The following is a 17,499-nucleotide window of genomic DNA, read 5'->3' on the forward strand; positions in this document are numbered from 1 at the left end:
GTCGGGGCGGAGGGGAGCCTCAATTCTCCGGCATTACGCCATCGAAGAGGCTACCCCTCAAAAGCCCCCTGGCCTGGAGCCTATCGCAAAGGCTCCGCGGGGGTGTCACTTGAGGTGGCACCCCTCCAGGCCACTGGTGTGCGAATCACCCTCCTCCGTTGTGAGGAGAGCGTCCGTCATCGCTGTTTTATCGACCGGAAGTCCCCGAAGGCATCATTTTCAAACTGCAGGACAAAAAAGAAAAAATTGACTCTTTCCAAAGTGCATGAGTTCCTGAGACTGCAACTGGGAGAACCAGCTGAGGATGCTAAAGAAGAAGATGACAGCAAATCTAGCGGTAAACTGGACTCTGTGCCTTCCGGCAAGGATTCTGCTTCAGAAAAGTGGGCGGCTGCCCTAAACGAGAATACCAATTGAGGATTAGAAAAGATAAAGCAAAGTGAAGGCTGAAGGACTCTGAATGGTGCCTTAAAGCATGTGATATAAATGATGCTCTTGGGGTTGTCTTTAAAAATGGTCAAAAAATAAATGATTTAGCTTAATCAATTATGTTCAATGTAATGTATGCATTTTAGACTAACACTTATATAAGCTGATGTAATGATCTCCTATACTTGGGGTTTTAGTTATTAGTAGTTTTCTTTCCTTTCTCCTTAGATGTAGATGTTCCCTCCCTATTTTTTCGTTGTAGTTTGTAGTTCATAAAAAAAGCAATAAAAATCTCCTTTGGGGGGGCATAAAAAAGAAGAAAAAGAAATGGGATTTCAGTCTTTCTAGTATAGAGAATTTCTCTCCATGGTGAAAGAAATAATTCATTTATTGTCCATATTTCTCCTTTTTATTATTTCCTCCCTTTTAAAAAAAACATCAACTATGTCTTTTAACCCAGAGCACTTGAAAGAGTTGCAGAAGGAATATGGGAAACTCCAACTGGATGTATATCAGTTTCAGAAAAACCAGACTAACCTTCAGAAGAAATTTACATATGACATGTAAGTTTTCGCTGTGTATTATATGTGCAGTGTCTATAAGTCAAGTTGTTCATGTTAGGCTTCCATCTGAATAATTTTCTTGCACTGAACTTGTGAGTTCTAACAGTGGAATCCTATGCAGTTTCTGCAGTCTAAAGCATAGTTTTGTGTTATAAATCAACTTAAATTCAAGTAAGCTGTTTTAAGTATGTTGCTTTATGGGCTGGTGAAGTAAGCTTTTTGTTTTGGATACTGAACATTACCTGTGTGCAAGAAAAAAACTACAAGAGGCTGATAGAATTGCTTACTGTTCAAAGATACTTCCAGCCAGTGCTTCCTATGTCCTTGCAATGGTAAAAGAAATAGAAATATTAGTCCCAGAGAGGAAGAAAATGAGTTAAACAATTTGTAGCCCTCAAAGCCAAATCCAGCTTCCCCCCACCTCAGTACAGAGCAGGCTATGGGAGCTTGTGGATATTCATATTGGGGCAGTCTTAGATAACTAGCAGAAGCAGGGCAGCCTTTAGATATCTGGCAAGCTGCCTTACATAGGTGGTCAGTCACAACTTATACAGGCCTTGGTTAAAAGGAGGTATTTGAACAACCCTGTTTTGTTCTTTGGTTCAAGGTCTCAGTGTATCAGTCAGATGAAGGAACTGAAAGAACAATGTGACGAAAGGATAGAAGAAATTACAAGAAAAGGCAATGAGATACCACAAAGCAAAGAAAAAACCATGTCTGAAAAGCATTATCAGGTAAGATAAATATTTGCTTTTAAAGGATTACTGTTATACAGGTGGGGCGCGGACATCCTACCAGTTCATTCTGACCACTGTCATGTCAATAACCAGAGAAAAGTACTGAAGCGACAGCAATGGGGAAGGACCAGGCGGGTGGTGTGACTGCACAGATGACCACTCAAAGATCACCAGTTACAGGTAAGCAACCTGTTTATCTTCTTCATGGTCTCTGTGCATCAAATCTATGGGAGATTGAAAAGCAGTGTCTCACTTGGAGGTGGGAGCTGTCGCAAATTCAATGCTCTGCTGATGAAAGGATGAGACGACCAAGGTCCACTCTGTGGCGTTCACGAACATCAACAGCATAGTGCTTGATGAAAGTGTTTGGAGTAGACCATGTCGCAGCCCCACAGATCGCCGACAGGGGAGCACCTTTCAAGAAGGCTGTGCACGTAGCCATGGATCTTGTAGAGTGCGCTTGCACAGGCAAAGGCAACGGGCATTTAGCCAACAGGTAGCATAGTTTAATAGTCTCCACTTAGAGAGATGTTGCGCCGAGATTTTTTGTCCTGTGGAGTGACTGGAGTAGGAGACAAATAAGTGATTGTCCCTCCTACTTGAGCGTGTCCTGTTAAGATAAAATAGTAGCACCCTCTTAACATTTAGTGCATGGAGTAGACGCTGTTGTCCATCTTTTGGGTTAGGAAAGAAGTTTAGTAGGAAAATCTCCGAGCTAAGATGGAATTCGGAGACCACTTTCGGAAGGAAAGAGACGTCAGGAACTAATCTCACACCGTCCGGTAGGAAGACAAGGAAGGGTGGGTCATGACGAAGGGCCACGAGTTCGCCCACCCTCCTGGCCGAGGTAATGGCAACAAGAAAAGCAGTTTTCCACGCGGCAAGTTTCAGGTCGCAGGTCCCCATTGGCTCAAAGGGTCGTCCCATGAGACGGCGCAGCACCAGTGGCAAATCCCACAAGGGTACCGGCGCGTGGATTGGTGGATATAGGCGGAGGAGACCCTTCAGGAATGTCTTTGAGACTGGGTGCGAGAAGACAGAGAAGTCCTCGAAACCCGGATGGTAGGCGGAGATAGCAGACAAATACACCCTGATCGAGGAGTGCGAGAGGCCATTCTTTGCTAGAGAAAGTAAAAAGTCCAGAAACTGATCCAGCGTGATGGAGACATGCCTGAGGGCTGTAAAAAGGCCAGGAAACGAGACCATTTTTCCTTGTAGAAGCGTCTGGTAGAGTCCTTCCTGGCATTGAGTAATACATTTTTAACACTATTTGAAAAAGTTACGTCTCCACGAGATAAGCTGTTAGTTTGAGCTTGTGGACCTCGTGGAACGAAAGTGCTCCTTTTTCCGCCAGGAGCTGATCTGGCACCTGTGGAAGAGGGTATCAAGATTTGGTCAGGGAGAGGAGATTGGTGAACCAAGGCTGCCTGGGCCACCAGGAAGCAATCAGGATGCATCTCGTGTGGACCCTCATGAGTTTTTGCACCGTCCGGAGCAGTAGCGGGAGAGGGGGAAATATGTATAGAAAGTCCTCGTCCCATGGGTAGAGGAGCCCATCTCCCAAGGCCTTGGGAACTTGTGCTCCCCTGCAGCAAAATAGGTTGCATCTTGTATTGTGTCTGGTGGCAAACACATTGAAGTGAGGTGTACCCCACCTTTGGAACACGGGATGTAGGTAGGCCCAGTTCAGCTCCCAGTCGTGATGCTGAGAGAGACCCCTGCTGAGCAGGTCTGCATGTACATTGGCACTGCCCACGATGTGAGAGGCGATGGGAAATATGTGCAGAGGAATGCACCAGGCCCAAAGGTCCAGAGCTAGGCGACAGAGACTGCAGGAGACTGTTCCTCCTTGTCTGTTGATGTAAGTGAGTGCCGTTGTATTGTCTGTTAATACAGCCATGCATTTCCCCATCAGCAGAGGCTGGAAACAATGAAGAGCCAGCCTGATGGCCAGAAGCTCCAAAAAGTTGATATGATTCTTGGAGGTCAAAGCGTCCCACTTGTGCCCTACTGAGAGGCCATTGAGGTGGGCACTCCAGCCCCACAGTGAAGCGTCGGTTGTGAGAGTGAGGCCAGGAGTGAGGGGATGAAAAGAGACACCTTCTGTCAGATTGTCTGTCCGTGTCCACCAAAGAAGGGAGTCGCGTGCCTCTTGCGACGGGGAGAGACGAACTGACTGGGTCATTCGTAATGTTTTGAAGTGTCGTACGAACCAGAGCTGGAGTGGATGCATGTGTAGCCTTGTGAATGAAGGACTGCAGTTGTAGCTGCCATCATGCCCAGTAGGCGTTGAATTTGGAAGACAGATGAACTGTCTTGGAGCCAAATTTGTTGAGCAAGAGTAGCCAGAGTGAGGGCTCGGTCTTGGGGCAGGAAGGCTTTCCCTTGTATAGAGTTGAGTATTGCTCCTATGAATTGCAATCTTTGAGATGGAACCAGGTGTGATTTTTTGTAGTTGGCCCGGAGGCCAAGGCTTCGAAGGACCGCCAAGGCCTGCGACACTTGTTTTTCAGGCACCAGAGGCGTAGATGTGCCATGATGACCACCATCGTCTTGGTGAAGACCTGCAGTGCCGTGCTGAGACCAAATGGTAGACTCCTGTATTGGTAGTGGCTGCCCCCATCGCAAATCAAAGATACTTTCGATGGAAGGAGTGGATGGTTAGATGGAAGTAGGCATCTTCGATGTCGATGGCCAACCAGCAACCCTGGGACAGGAGTGGTAGAATGACCTGCAGGGATGTCATCTTGAATTCCCAGCATTGTATATAGGCGTTGAGGCCATGGTCTAAGATCGGTCTCTGCCCACCATCCCTTTTGGGTACCGCAAAGTATTGGGAGTAAAACCCGAGACCCTGGTGGTGTAGAGGCACAGGTTCTATGGCACCCTTCGATAAAAGCGTGGTTACTTCTTCAAGGAGGAATGACGACGGGGGTGTGGTGACTACCCCAGAAAGGAGTGGGAGCTCTAAAAACTTGATGGAATAGCCGGTGGTCAAGATGGAAAGGACCCATTGGTTCGAAGTAATGGCAGTCCAGGCATGTAGAAAAGGATAGAGACGGGTAGGGTCTGTAAGTGAAGGCAGGACCAAGTCAAAGGCCCTGTTTGTTTGATTTAGGTTGTTTTGGTCTGGTCTGTTGTTGTCCAGTACCATACCTTTGTCTGGGCTGATAGTGTTGTCTGCTTCCAGACGGAGACTGTTGTGGTTTGTAGCCCCCATCTGGTGATGGTTTATTGTATGGACGTCGAAAACTGTTCCGGGACCAAGATCGAGGTCAAAAAGGCTTAGAGGGACCAGAGACTCCTAATTACCTAGAGACCGGCAGAAAACTAGCTTTTAACAGCGCGGCAATCAGAAGAGAACTGGCGGGATGGCCGTGCCCCGCCTCCTTGGGCATGCGCAGTGGGGTTCCCGCGTGTGCCTGGGAGAGAGGCACGAAAATCCCATTGTGAGCTTTGTACATCACTGATTCGGATCAGCACAGGCGCATAATCCCATAGGTGTGATGCACAAAGACCATGAAGAAGATTTTGAAAGTTTCTTCTTTGAGAAGGCTGCTCTTCTGGGGAGATGGTTTTTATTAAACTCAGGTATAGTATTCTAATTCATCCAATTTGGCAGACTAGGATTGTTTCTAAATGAGCTAAAAGACAGTATAATTCAATAGCTGCCTAATCAATTTGACATAGGTGGCTGCATTTGTTCAGGCATGTTTAGGACCCCAATCTAATGGCGTGACTTAAACCGCAGTATTGTAGTCTTAGTACCAGTGCAATTGAAATGCAAGCTTGTACTCCTGAAGCAGATGAGCCCATCTCTTTACTCTCACACTGCATACAAATATCACAAACTTGTTTGTTTATGACAAACTTGATTTTGCGGGGGAAGACGAAAGCTTCAATTTATCCAGGTGCCCATATTTGGGTGCCATGACAAATTAAGAAGCCTTCATTCACACTTTGTGTGTGATGGCGGAGGGTGCATATGAGCTTGGACACAAATCTGGTTGATGGTTGTCATAAGCAGAGGTTTCTTAATGGTGTCTGAAATGTGTTGCAGTGGTAGTAATAGTAGTACAGTGTTACTCTAGCTTCTGGTTCTGTGGACATTGCTTGCTCATGCAAAGGTGAAACACTGACTTGGAACTACTGGTACAGGAGTACCAAAGACAGATGTTATGCCATCCATACAAAATATCAGTGACACTTTTTGCCTGCCTACTTCCTCTTTCTTTGGTGACCTAAGAAGAATCAGTTTGTGCAAAGCTTCGTTCTGATAACACAACCAAACCCGTGCAACCAATCTGGGGTTTTCAGAAAGTGAACCTGGCAGCTTCTTCATTCTCAGAATGGCTCCATGAGGGAGGAGATTGTTGCACATGATCTTGCGTGTATGTCATTGTATATATGAGCAAACTCAGAGGGGGCCGGAGATGTTGTACAGGGTCCTGTTCAATCCCTTCTATATGTGGAACTATGCTAAGAAGTTTTCTTCTTCTGTTTGTGCTTTGTTGGATCCAGCCCAATGTATGCAGTATACAGTGCCATAAACTACATCCCTTGTCCCTTAGTAAAAGCATTCTCCTGAACAATTCCATTTTACTGTGGCCCTATTCCCTTTATAAAAAAGCCCCCCTTGAACAACTCTGTTTTGCACATTCTGTGGAATTATAGAAATGCGGGAGACTTCCTGAAGTTTTCAGACTGTTCCACAAACTAGAAGCTGCAACAGAGAATGCTCAGGTACAGGCAGCTGCTCATGTTTCCTGTTTGCAGAGTAGCACCTTCAGCATACTTTGCTGTTGCAGCGGGGGATATTGAGAGAGTCATTCCTTAGATATGTTGGCCGTAGGCCACAAAGAGCTTTGTAGGTGATGTGCAGTACCTTGGACTGAATCCAGAAACTAACAGGTAACCAATGGAGCGACTGCAGAACAGGTGTTATATACTTACTCCATCGACCTCCTGATAGTAATCAAGCTACAGCATTCTGTACCACCTTGAGTTTCTGGGTTGTGTTCAGGGGCAGACCCATGTACAGTGCATTACAATAGTCTAACTTTGAGGTACTTGTGACATGCATCCATGTAGTCAGTTCAGCAGCATTAAGGAAGTGAGCCATCTTCCAGGTTAAATGAAAGCATTTTTTTGCCACTGAATTAATGTGTTTTTTCCAGCAATAATGCTGATTCCAATATATCTCCTAGCCTCTTAACTAAGAAAGTGAGGGTCAGCTGAACCACATCAAATGTGGGAAGTGAAATACCCTTCAAGACTTTCGCTTTCCCAACTAGTATCACCTCTGTCGCTATGATTCCATTTCAGCTTATTTAGACAACATTAGCTGTCTAGATCAAATCAAGCCTGAACTCAGTTAAAATGAGTAAACTGAGGCTATCACACTTTGGTCAAATTATGAGAAGACAAGAGTAACTAGAAAAGACAATAATGCTAGGAAAAGTTGAAGGCAGCAGGAAAAGAGGGGTGCTTTCACACACACTAAATAACACACTTTCAATCTGCTTTCAATTCACTTTGTAACTGGCAAAATGGTAAAATCCACTTGCGAATGGCCGCTGATGTGGATTGAAACTGCATTATTTAGCATGTGTGAAAGTGCCTGAGGAATACCCAACATGAGATGAATTGACTCAATAAAGGAGGCAACGGCCCTCAGTTTGCAAGGCCCAAGCAAGGGTGGTAATGCTGGGTTATTAATAGGGTTGCTGTTAAGTGCCATCAAGTTGCTTCCAACTTAACACATACACACATCTTTAGCCATTTAACCACAGCAGCCAGGCATGGGCTCAGGACTTCTACAGCAGTGCTAGGCAGTTTGGACAAAGAAATACAAAGCTGCATGTTGTTAGCATATTGATGACATCCAGCTCCAGAATCCTGAATGATTTCTCCTATGGGCTTTCCACCGAGATTAAATGGCAAGGGGATAAGACTGATCCTTGTGGAATCCCATGGATAAGTCCCACACTAATGAAAACTGGTTCCAACAGCAACCTTCCAAAGCACATCCCTTGATTCCTACATCTGTCTCAGAAACTCAACAAGATGGGCATGGTCCACTAAATCAAAGACAGCAGACAAATCCAATAAGAGAAACAAGGAGAGATGGTCCTTATCTATATTCAGCAGAGATCAACTAGAGCCACCAGCACTGTCGGAAAACAGACTGAAAGGGGTTTACAGAAAATTAGTAAAATAATCAAGGAGGGCAAATGATTTAACAAATTGCCCTTTTGTAACTTCTCAGCATTGTAGCTGCTCAAATTACTCAGGTGTAGCTAATTCTAGTTCTAAACAGGCTCAGGGGTTCTTGGCTAGTTTTACTACAGTATGGGAAGGGTTAAGCAGAGGGTCAAACAAAGGGCAAGGATTTAAACTGAGGTCACAGGACTAGCTTACAATCTTATATAGGTTTTAAACTTTATTAGGTCTATAGATTAAAGGGCTAATACCAGATGCTAGGGATACTGAATTCACAGATAAGGCTAAACCTTAGGTAGGTTTTTGTAATAGAAAAAAAGATAACAAAAAACAAGTAACAAAACAAACTGCAGCTAAGGTGTAAATACAGCTAGGGTTTAAAAATGGGGGTCCAAATTTAAACTAAATTTAAAATTTTAAGCTAATTCTCACATTCTTTAAAGAAGGGTTTTTTTCCTACAAGAGAACAATACCTTTTTCAGCAGTACCTATTTTTAATCAACCAGAGGCTGACTCATTCATCCTCCGTTATTGGTTAGCTCCCAGTCAGTGTAATTGGCTTCAGTGGGGTGTGGAGCTTTGGCCTAAGCTATTTATTTAGGCTCCTGCAAGCAGGCCCCAGCTCTGTGAGGTAGCAGACCCCGCTTTGGTGATGGTGTGCCAGCTCCAGTGAAAAAGTGACAAACAAGGGAAAAAGCAGGTGAGTTCAGCAGACGTGTAAGTTCAGCAGCAGTGTGAGGAAGCCAGGGCACTAGTCTCTCCATGATCGTAAAAGGGCAAGTACACTTTCTTCAAATGGTTCTACATAAATAGATTTATAAATAAGGGGATTTCATAAAAAACCAAAACAATTGTGAAAATAGAATATCCAGCAGGGTGTTGGGGACTATCCAATGTATTGTACTGAATGCAACATGTATGACTATCTGCCAGCTGGACAGAAATCATGAGACTGTACTTGGTGGAAGGAGCTCCTGGTTCTGAGGGAACGAGTTCGCACCTTTGAGGCCAAGGTGGCTAACCTGGAAAAGCAGAGACAGTCAGGCACACAGATAAGACTCTTGGGGACTTGTTAGATGTGTCCCATTCTGACAATGTCAGCCCTGCTGCTGTCAGAGAGCATGAGGGTCAAGGGGAAACAGGGCACCGTGCTGAAGAAAGGGGGGATGTTCCCTCAGAAGGGACCTGTTCTACAGTTGGTGAAAAGATATTTTTCCACACCAAGGACTCATCCCTGGGCAGGGAGGAATGGGGGCTCTTGGTAGTTGGTGATTTGATCCTTATCCTTAGGCATGTAGGTAGTTAGATTGCAAACCCACGTACTGACTGCATGGTGACTTGCCTGCGTGGTGCAAAGTTAGCAGACATTATGTGTGGTCTATAGGCTGGTAGACAGTGCTGGGGAGGAGCCAGTGGTTGTGTTACATGTTGACACCAATAATGTGGAGAAATGTAGTCATGTGGTCCTGGAGGAAACACTTAGGCTCCTAGGCAGGAGACTCAAAGCCAGGACCTCCAATGACTGTGCCATGGAACAGATGGTTACAGAACCTCCCAGGGGGGAGGCGATCCTGGACTTGGTCCTGTGTAATGCTTAGGACCTGGTGAGAGATGTAAATATGATAGCACCTATTAGAGCAGTGATCATAATGCTATTAAGTTTAGCATTTATGTAAATAGGGAGTTGCCCCAAAAGACCAACACAACCACATTTAACTTTGAAGGGGTAGCTTCTCTCAAATGAGGGGGCTTGTGAAGAAGAAGAAACTGAAAGGAAAGGTAAAGACGCTCAAATCCCTTCAGGAAGTTTGGAGACTATTTAAAACTACAATACTGAAAGCTCAGATACAATGTATACGTCAAGTTAGGAAAGATATAATAAGTATAATAGGTATTAAAAAAGGCCTGTGTGGTTAATGAACAGTAATGGCAGCAGTAAAAGGTAAGAAGGATTCCTTTAAGTGGTAGAAGGCTAGTCCAAGTGAGGTAAATAAAAGGGAGTACAGGTTTTGGCAAATAAAATGCAAGTCAGTGATCAGGCAGGTAAAAAGGGACTATGAGGAACATATCGCAAAAAACATAAAGATCAACAATACAAATTTCTTCAAATATATTAGAAGCAGAAAACCAGCCAGGGAGACAGTGGGGCCCTTGGATGACCAAGGGGTAAAGGGATTACTGAAAGATGATATGGACATGGCAGAGAAGCTGGAAGATGGGAGGTGGTTGCTCATTCCAGAATGCTGATTTCAGGAGGGGTGTTGAAAGACTTGAGTTGGATTGAGGTGACAAGTTTGGAGAAACTTGAAGGGTGACATGATAGAGGTTTACAAAATTATGCATGGGATGGGGGAGTTAGAGAAAGAAGTACTTTTCTCCCTTTCTCACAGTACAAGAACTTGTGGGCACTCAATGAAATTAATGAGCAGTAGACTTAGAACAGATAAAAGGAAAGGCTTCTTCACCCAAAGAGTAATTAACACGTGGAATTCACTGCGATAGGAAGTGGTGGCGGCTACAAGCATAGACAGCCTCAAGAGGAGACTGGATAAACGTATGGAGCAGAGGTCCATGAGTGGCTATTAGCCACAAGGTATAGTTGGAACAGTATGTCTGAGGCAGTGATGCTCTGTATCCTTGGTGTTTGGAGGGCAACAGTGGGAGGGCTTCTGGAGTTCTGGCCCCACTGGTGGACTTCCTGATGGCACCTGGTTTTGGTCTGCATGGGCCATTGGCCTGAACCAACATGGCTTCTTTTATGTTCTTATGAGTCATCCAGGAAGAACTGGAGCTATTTGCAACCATTCTTCCAATCCCTTGCCCAGAAAAGGCAAGTAACAAATCTTCCCTTGTTATAATCTTTATGCTAGATTGTGTGAGTTTCTTATAGGATGGCCATAAATGAATAGTTATTGGAATAATAATAGGTAAAATATTTCTGCAGTTTCCTGTCTACATTAAACCTGGTCTTGTGTAAACCAAGAATATATTCTTGTGATACTCTAATGTTAACAAAGTAATCCATGCTGTTTAACACAAATAAGTTTTTATACTAGTATAAGGACCTTCCAACTCAACTTACTTTGCACAAGTATTGGACTGGCTTTATTGCCTGTAACACCACTGACCTTCAGGCGTCTATAATAAATTCCTCTGCATGCAAACTGCTGAAATTCCACTTGTTCAAGTGGTATTTACACTGTGTGGATAAATGAGATCATTTGTTACCTTACATGATAGTTAGAAAGTGGCAAGCAGAAGATATATGGTAATTTTTTTCACATGATGTAAGAAATTATTGAAGCAGGTAAAATACATTTCAAAATGAAAAGGCTGAACATTTAAGTTCTTGAAAGTTTATTCTGTGAATAGTCACCTTGCATGTTATAATAGCTTAATTAGCTGGGTGAATGCAAGCACAAGGCCACAGTGTAGCCAGTCAGTTTCAGATTCCATTTTGGTGGAATGTGATGTGACTACATGCTTAACTCACCCGTACGATTCAATAGGACTTTAAAGATGTGAAGATGTAAACTTTCCAGAAATTTTGGGCATAGGAAAAGTTTACTTAAAAAAGAATTTAAATTCTTTCCTTATTAAACATAATTGTATTTAATTAAGAACATGAAATTTGTCATGTAGATCTTAGTACATAACATACTGTTTGGTGTAGTTCTGAAATGTTAATTTATAGCTGCCTTTGTTTTATTAAACAATAAGTACACCACATATACCCAGTACTTGATATGGCTTGGATCCTACAGAGAACTGCTGTAGACAGAAGGGATTCCATCCAGGGAGTTCCTAGGAGAGAAACTACTGCTCCTGGGAGAAAAAGGCCCCCCCAGGAACAGCAGGGAGCAGTTGGAGGGGGGAATTGAGGAAAGAAATAGACCTTTGGACTACAGAAATCCTGTGTGGGATCCAGACTGTTGTTCCTGAAAATACTTATACACATCTTAAATTATTTTGGCAGTTGGGAGATGAGGGGGGAAAACCAGAAACTTAAAATATTCATGGTTTGAATTTTTGTGAAGAAAAGAAAACTTATATCTTCTAGGCTTAGAAACAGACATGGAAGGTAGTGTTTTATTTAGGGAGATTGTGCAGAAAACATGGTCTTTACAGTAGCAAAAAATGCAGACACTCAGTTAAAACTTTTTAATACAAAATTCCCTGTATAGTATATATTATTAACATACACAGGCTGGTATCCACTGTTCCCTCTAAGCTGAGTTAGTGTGAGCTTGCTCACAGTGTTTTAGCCTCCAGCTCACAGATTTTTGTCTTAGCTCAGGAAGGATGGCTCCAGAGCAAACTAATTTATGCAGCAGCCAAATCGCTCGCTCACAACTTTAATGCCGGTGGCTCACAAAGTAGAATTTTTGCTCACAAGACTCCACAGCTTAGAGGGAACATTGCTGGTATCCTGTGCATACTTGTGTGGACACAATCCCCACTGAACTCCACGGGGCTGCCTAAGATGGCTGTTATAATGGGGGATAAGGGTATGGTAGTGACAAGGAATAACCTTAAATTGCAGATGGTGCTGTTTATATATTATGGCTACAGTCCTTATTCCTGCATGTGTACACAAAGGGAGGAACAGTTATTGTCAGTAACTCCACAGCATGTATGAATGGAGTGAAACAGATGCAAATAGTTGCTTGAAGCACTACCTTTTTGTATTCTGGGATATATGAAACAGATGACAGGAGAGGGGAATCTAGTTGTTCTGCTCTTCCATTCCCAGCATGTATTTTGTTCTGATTTTGCCATGTATCTCTGCATCACTTGTCCATATCCAAAGGCAGAAATATTTTGAGCATAGAAATATGTATTTGGATAGTTGACTAATACAGCTGCATGTATATTTTGAGGTTAATATTCCAGTACCAACATTTGGACAACCAGAATTCCAACAGCATGACCTGACAAAACAAGGAAATAAACCTGAAGAAAAACAAAAAATATCTGAAAACTCAGCTGCTTTAGAGGCACCAAAACCAACACCCTTCATAAAAAATGTAGCAGAACTGGATTATTACAAAGACAAAGGTAAGATGGGTAGCAATAAAATGTCCAACTGTTCTAATTATCAGGCGTTAACAGAGAACGTGAAACTACATTTCACAAATCAGATTCCAATTAAAGTGCAACTACTTCTCATTTTTCAGTGTAAGGAGAATGTTTCACAGTAATGCATACAAGCATGTCAATATTTAAATACCTAATTTTGCACTAGTAGGAACTTGTTTCCTGCAAAGGTTGTGACTTCTGAAGTTCAGTTCATTTATTGGAGTCCACCTATCTGTGACCCCCCACCCCCAGACACACACCTTAATGTGGTGAGGGGGTTTGTGTGTGTGTGTGAGCAAAGCTGAGAGTAATACTGTAAGGCAGGGGTGTCAAACCTGCGGCTCATGGGCCAGAACCTGCCTGCTTGCCTGCCCAGGGCTTTAATCCAGCCCACGTCTCTCTTCTCTCCCCCCTGTCCACCCCTCCCCTGGCCGTCCTAACCCTTCTGAGCTGCCACTGAGTGCAGGGAGGAGAGGGCGGGGCTGCCAAACTTCCTAGTTCCCAGCCACGTGGGTCTGCTAAAGTTGCTTATTTAAGTGTGCTGGCTGAGGGGGAGGGGGCTTGGTCACAAATATTGTTGTGAGTTTGGGTGGAGGCTTTTCTCTTGTGTTTATTGAGCTTGAAGGAGCAGCCATATAGGTCTGCTAGAGTTGTTTATTTGTTTAAGTTTGTTGGCTGAGGGAGAGGGGCTTGGTCTCAGACACCGTGCATCCAGGTGGAGGCTTTTCTCTTGTGTTTAAGCAGCCACATGGTCTGCTAGAGTTCCTTGTTTAAGTTTGCTGGCTGAACATTGTTTTGCATCCGGGTGGAGGCTTTTCTCTTGTGTTTATTGAGCTTGAAGCAGAGGCCCCCTGGGTTTGCTAGAGTTCTGGGTTATCAGGTCTCTATTCTTCTTGGGGGTAGTGTGTGTTTAATTACTATTAAGTTTTCATGGCTCAGTTGAAGAGCCTCTGCTTGGCTTGTAGGCACCTCCAGTTAAAAGGACCAGGCAGTGGCTTATTATGAGAAACACTTTAACCTGAGACCCTGGAGAGCCACTGTCACTCTGAGTAGACTTTGGGGGGAAGGAGCTTGCAATGTCTGGCCATTTCATGTTCCTCCTTGAATCCTAGGCTCTGAGCATTGACCATGAGAGCAGGCTGGGGAAAGTAAAGTAGTGTTCTCTGCACAACCTGAGACACTGCTGCTGCCAGGCTTCAAGGTTGATGGTTGGACTGGGAAAGGCTCAGCAAAGATCCCCCCTGTGAATTTTGCAGACCCCCATTTCTATAATGGCATTTTCACACACACTAAATAACATCCTTTCAATACACTTTGCAAGTGGATTTTACTGTATGAAATGGCAGAATCCAGTTGCAAGCGGTAGCCGAAGTGTACTGAAACTGCATTATTTAGCATGTGTGAAAGTACCCTTATCTGCCAACTCCAGGTTGGGAAATACCAGGAGATATGGGGTGCGGAGCCCAGGGATGGCACAGTTAGGGGTGGGGGTGGGAAGTCAGCAAAGCAGCCATTTTCTCCAGGGGAGCTGATCTCTGTAGTCTGGAGGTCAGTTGTAATTCTGGGAGATCCCCAGGCCCCACCTGGAGGTTGGCAACCCTATAGCCCGGCCCGCCAAAGTCCCATTTATGTCAGATCCAGCCCTCATAACAAATTAGTTTGACATCCCTGGTATGGGGTCTAAATTCCTAGCAGAGTCATTCAAGGCGGAATGGTCACAGCTGGGGCAGCAGACTAAGATGCATCAACCCCCTTCAAGAATCAATGGCCATATCAGCAGAAGAGAATGGATCATTCCAATGGTGATGGGGGCAGAGGAATGCTCAAATGGTAGCTACTGGGCAGCAGCAGTAGTAGAAGATGACACTGACGGAGCATCTTTTGTAGATAACAGCAGTACCACTTTAGCAAACCCCGGTTAGTACTGCATAGAAGCAGGCAATGGTAAACCACTTCTGACCAACTCTTGCCTTGAAAACCCTATGATGAGACAATCCAAAATGAAAAAAGATATAGTTCTGGAAGATGGAGCCCCCAGGTCAGATGGCACTCCATCAGCTGCTGGAGAAGAGCTGAGGTCAACTACAACAAATGCTATTCTTAATGATGCAACTGGACTTAAAGCCGAAAAGACATTCAGTTGTTGATGTGAATGGATGCAAAAAGGGAAGTCTGAAGCTGTTCAATGCATACAGTAGGAACATGGAACGTGAGAAGTATGAATCAAAGTAAGCTCAAATTTGTAAAACAAGAAATGGAATGTTTCAAAATTGCAATCCTGGGAGTGAGCGAACTAAAGTGGACTGGATTAGGACATTTTCAATCAGAAAATGACAAAGTGTTTTCCTCAGGGAATGACAAACGCAGAAGGAATGGAGTTGCTCCACTTATGAGGCGAGATGTCTGAAGACAACAACTTGTTCATTGTAAATACATGTTTCAGGCAATCAAACAGAGGATTGTATACATGGACTCCACCAGATGGCCAATACAGTAATCAGATTATATAATAGGAAGCCGAAGATGAAGCTCTATTCTCTTTGCAGTAGCAGCTCTTCACTGGTGGAATGAGCTCCCAGAAGACATCAAGGCTCTGTGGGACCATTTACAGTTCCACAGGGCCTGCAAGACAGAGCTCTTCCACCAGGCTTTCGACTAGGGAGCCGCACCCAAGCAACTATAGCCCTGGCCCAACACCAACATTAACATCATTGTTAACAGCCAAGCAACTCAGACTACAATGTCAGCCAGCTGTTACCAGAGAATGCTGCTATGCCCGCCATCTGATACCAATGTTGAGCTGCAGACCGGAAGGTCGGTAGTTCAGCAGTTTGAGACCCGAGTGCCACATGATGGAGTGAGCTCCCGTCTCTGGTCCCAGCTCCTGCCAACCTAGCAGTTTAAAAGCAAGAAATTGCAAGTAGATAAATAGGTACCGCTTTGGTGGGAAGGTAAAAGCGTTCTGTGCGCCTCAGCGTCTAGTCATACCAGCCACATGACCACGGAAATGTCTTTGGACAGCGTTAGCTCTTCAGCTTGGAAACGGAGATGAGCACCGCATCCCTAGAGTCGGATTCGACTGGATTTTGAGCAAGGAAACCTATTTTATATTTCTATTCATAACTGTATTGTCTTGATTTTATTCAACTCCTGTTTTAACTGTTTTACATTACTATGTTAGTCACCCTGAGCTTGCCTTGGCAGGGAGGGCAGGATATAAATTAAATAAATAATAAATAAAACAAGACCAGGAACTGAATGATTAATATCAAAAATTAGAATAAAGCTGGAAAAAAACACCAAGATAGTCATGGTGCCAAAATACAAGCAACATTCCTGAAAAGTTTAAAGACCACGTAAAGAACAGATTTACACTACTAAGTTCAAGTGAATGTGAACCAGAAGAACTATGTGTTGATGGCAAAGACTGTTCTTGTAGCCAGAAGAAAAGCCTTGATAGATGAGTGATGAAACTCTTAAAATTGCTAAAGATAGATGAGAAGCAAAAATAAAAGGTGTGACAGAAACAGAATCAAAAGCCTACATGCATCATTTCAGCAACTCACACATAGAGACAAAGAGAACTATTATAATAGCAGTGTAAAGAAATAGAAGAGAACAACAAAAAGGAAGAACAAGAGATCTGTTCCATAAGATCCAAGAAATCAAAAAGAAATTTAAAGCATGGTTAGGCATGCTGAAAGATCAGCATAGAAATACATTAACTGAACAAGACAAAATAAAGAAAAGATGGGAACAGTACACTGAAGAACTATACAAAAGAGGTGAAAGGATGACATATTTCTTCCAAGAAGAATGTGTTGAAGAAGAACATACAGTTTTAGAAAGTGAAATGAAAGCTACACTGAGATCAATTGGGAGAAACAAATTTCCAGGAGTAGATGGGATATCAATAGCACTATTCTGAGCCACAGATACAGTCCATCAAAATCTTAACAGAAGAAGAAGAAGAAGAAGAGATTGGATTTATACCCCGCCCTTCACTTGGAGTCTCAGAGCGGCTTACAAACTCCTTTCCCTTCCCCTCCCCACAACAGACACCCTGTGAGGTGGGTGGGGCTGAGAGAACTCTGACACAAACTGCTCTTTTTCAGGAACAGCTGTGCCAGAGCTTGTGACTGACCCAAGGTCACATCAGCAGGTGCAAGCGGAGGAGTGGGGAATCAAACCCGGTTCTCCCAGATTAGAGTCCGTGCACTTACCCACTACACCAAACTGGCTCTCAAGAAATGATGATGTTGTTGCCAACCTCCCTCATGTTTGCCATTTGAAAACACATAAAACTGGTTGGTATGGTGGTGGCAGCACTGGCCGTTCAGCTCTGCCCCCCGCCCTCCTTGCTGAGCTGTGGGTTGGAGGAGGTGGGAGGGGAAAAACATGCCTCCTCTTTTCTCCAACTTCGCTGCCATCCCCCCCCCCTCATGATTTTACCTCAGCCTCTTAGCCTT

At 43.9% G+C, this 17,499-nt stretch overlaps 1 protein-coding gene across 1 annotated transcript in view; it reads left to right on the plus strand.

Moving 5' to 3' along the window:
- GOLM1 (golgi membrane protein 1) overlaps positions 1-17,499 on the plus strand; it is a 56,052-nt gene that overhangs the window by 33,894 nt on the left and 4,659 nt on the right. The window contains exons 5-7 of the mRNA XM_015419284.1: positions 890-992; positions 1,600-1,726; positions 12,832-13,009. Of these exons, the coding sequence (XP_015274770.1) occupies positions 890-992; positions 1,600-1,726; positions 12,832-13,009 (408 nt within the window). The remainder of the gene's footprint in view (positions 1-889; positions 993-1,599; positions 1,727-12,831; positions 13,010-17,499) is intronic.

This window comes from Gekko japonicus, unplaced genomic scaffold, assembly GCF_001447785.1.
Source record: "Gekko japonicus isolate JY-2015 unplaced genomic scaffold, Gekko_japonicus_V1.1 scaffold133, whole genome shotgun sequence".
In the NCBI taxonomy this organism is placed as follows: domain Eukaryota; kingdom Metazoa; phylum Chordata; class Lepidosauria; order Squamata; family Gekkonidae; genus Gekko; species Gekko japonicus.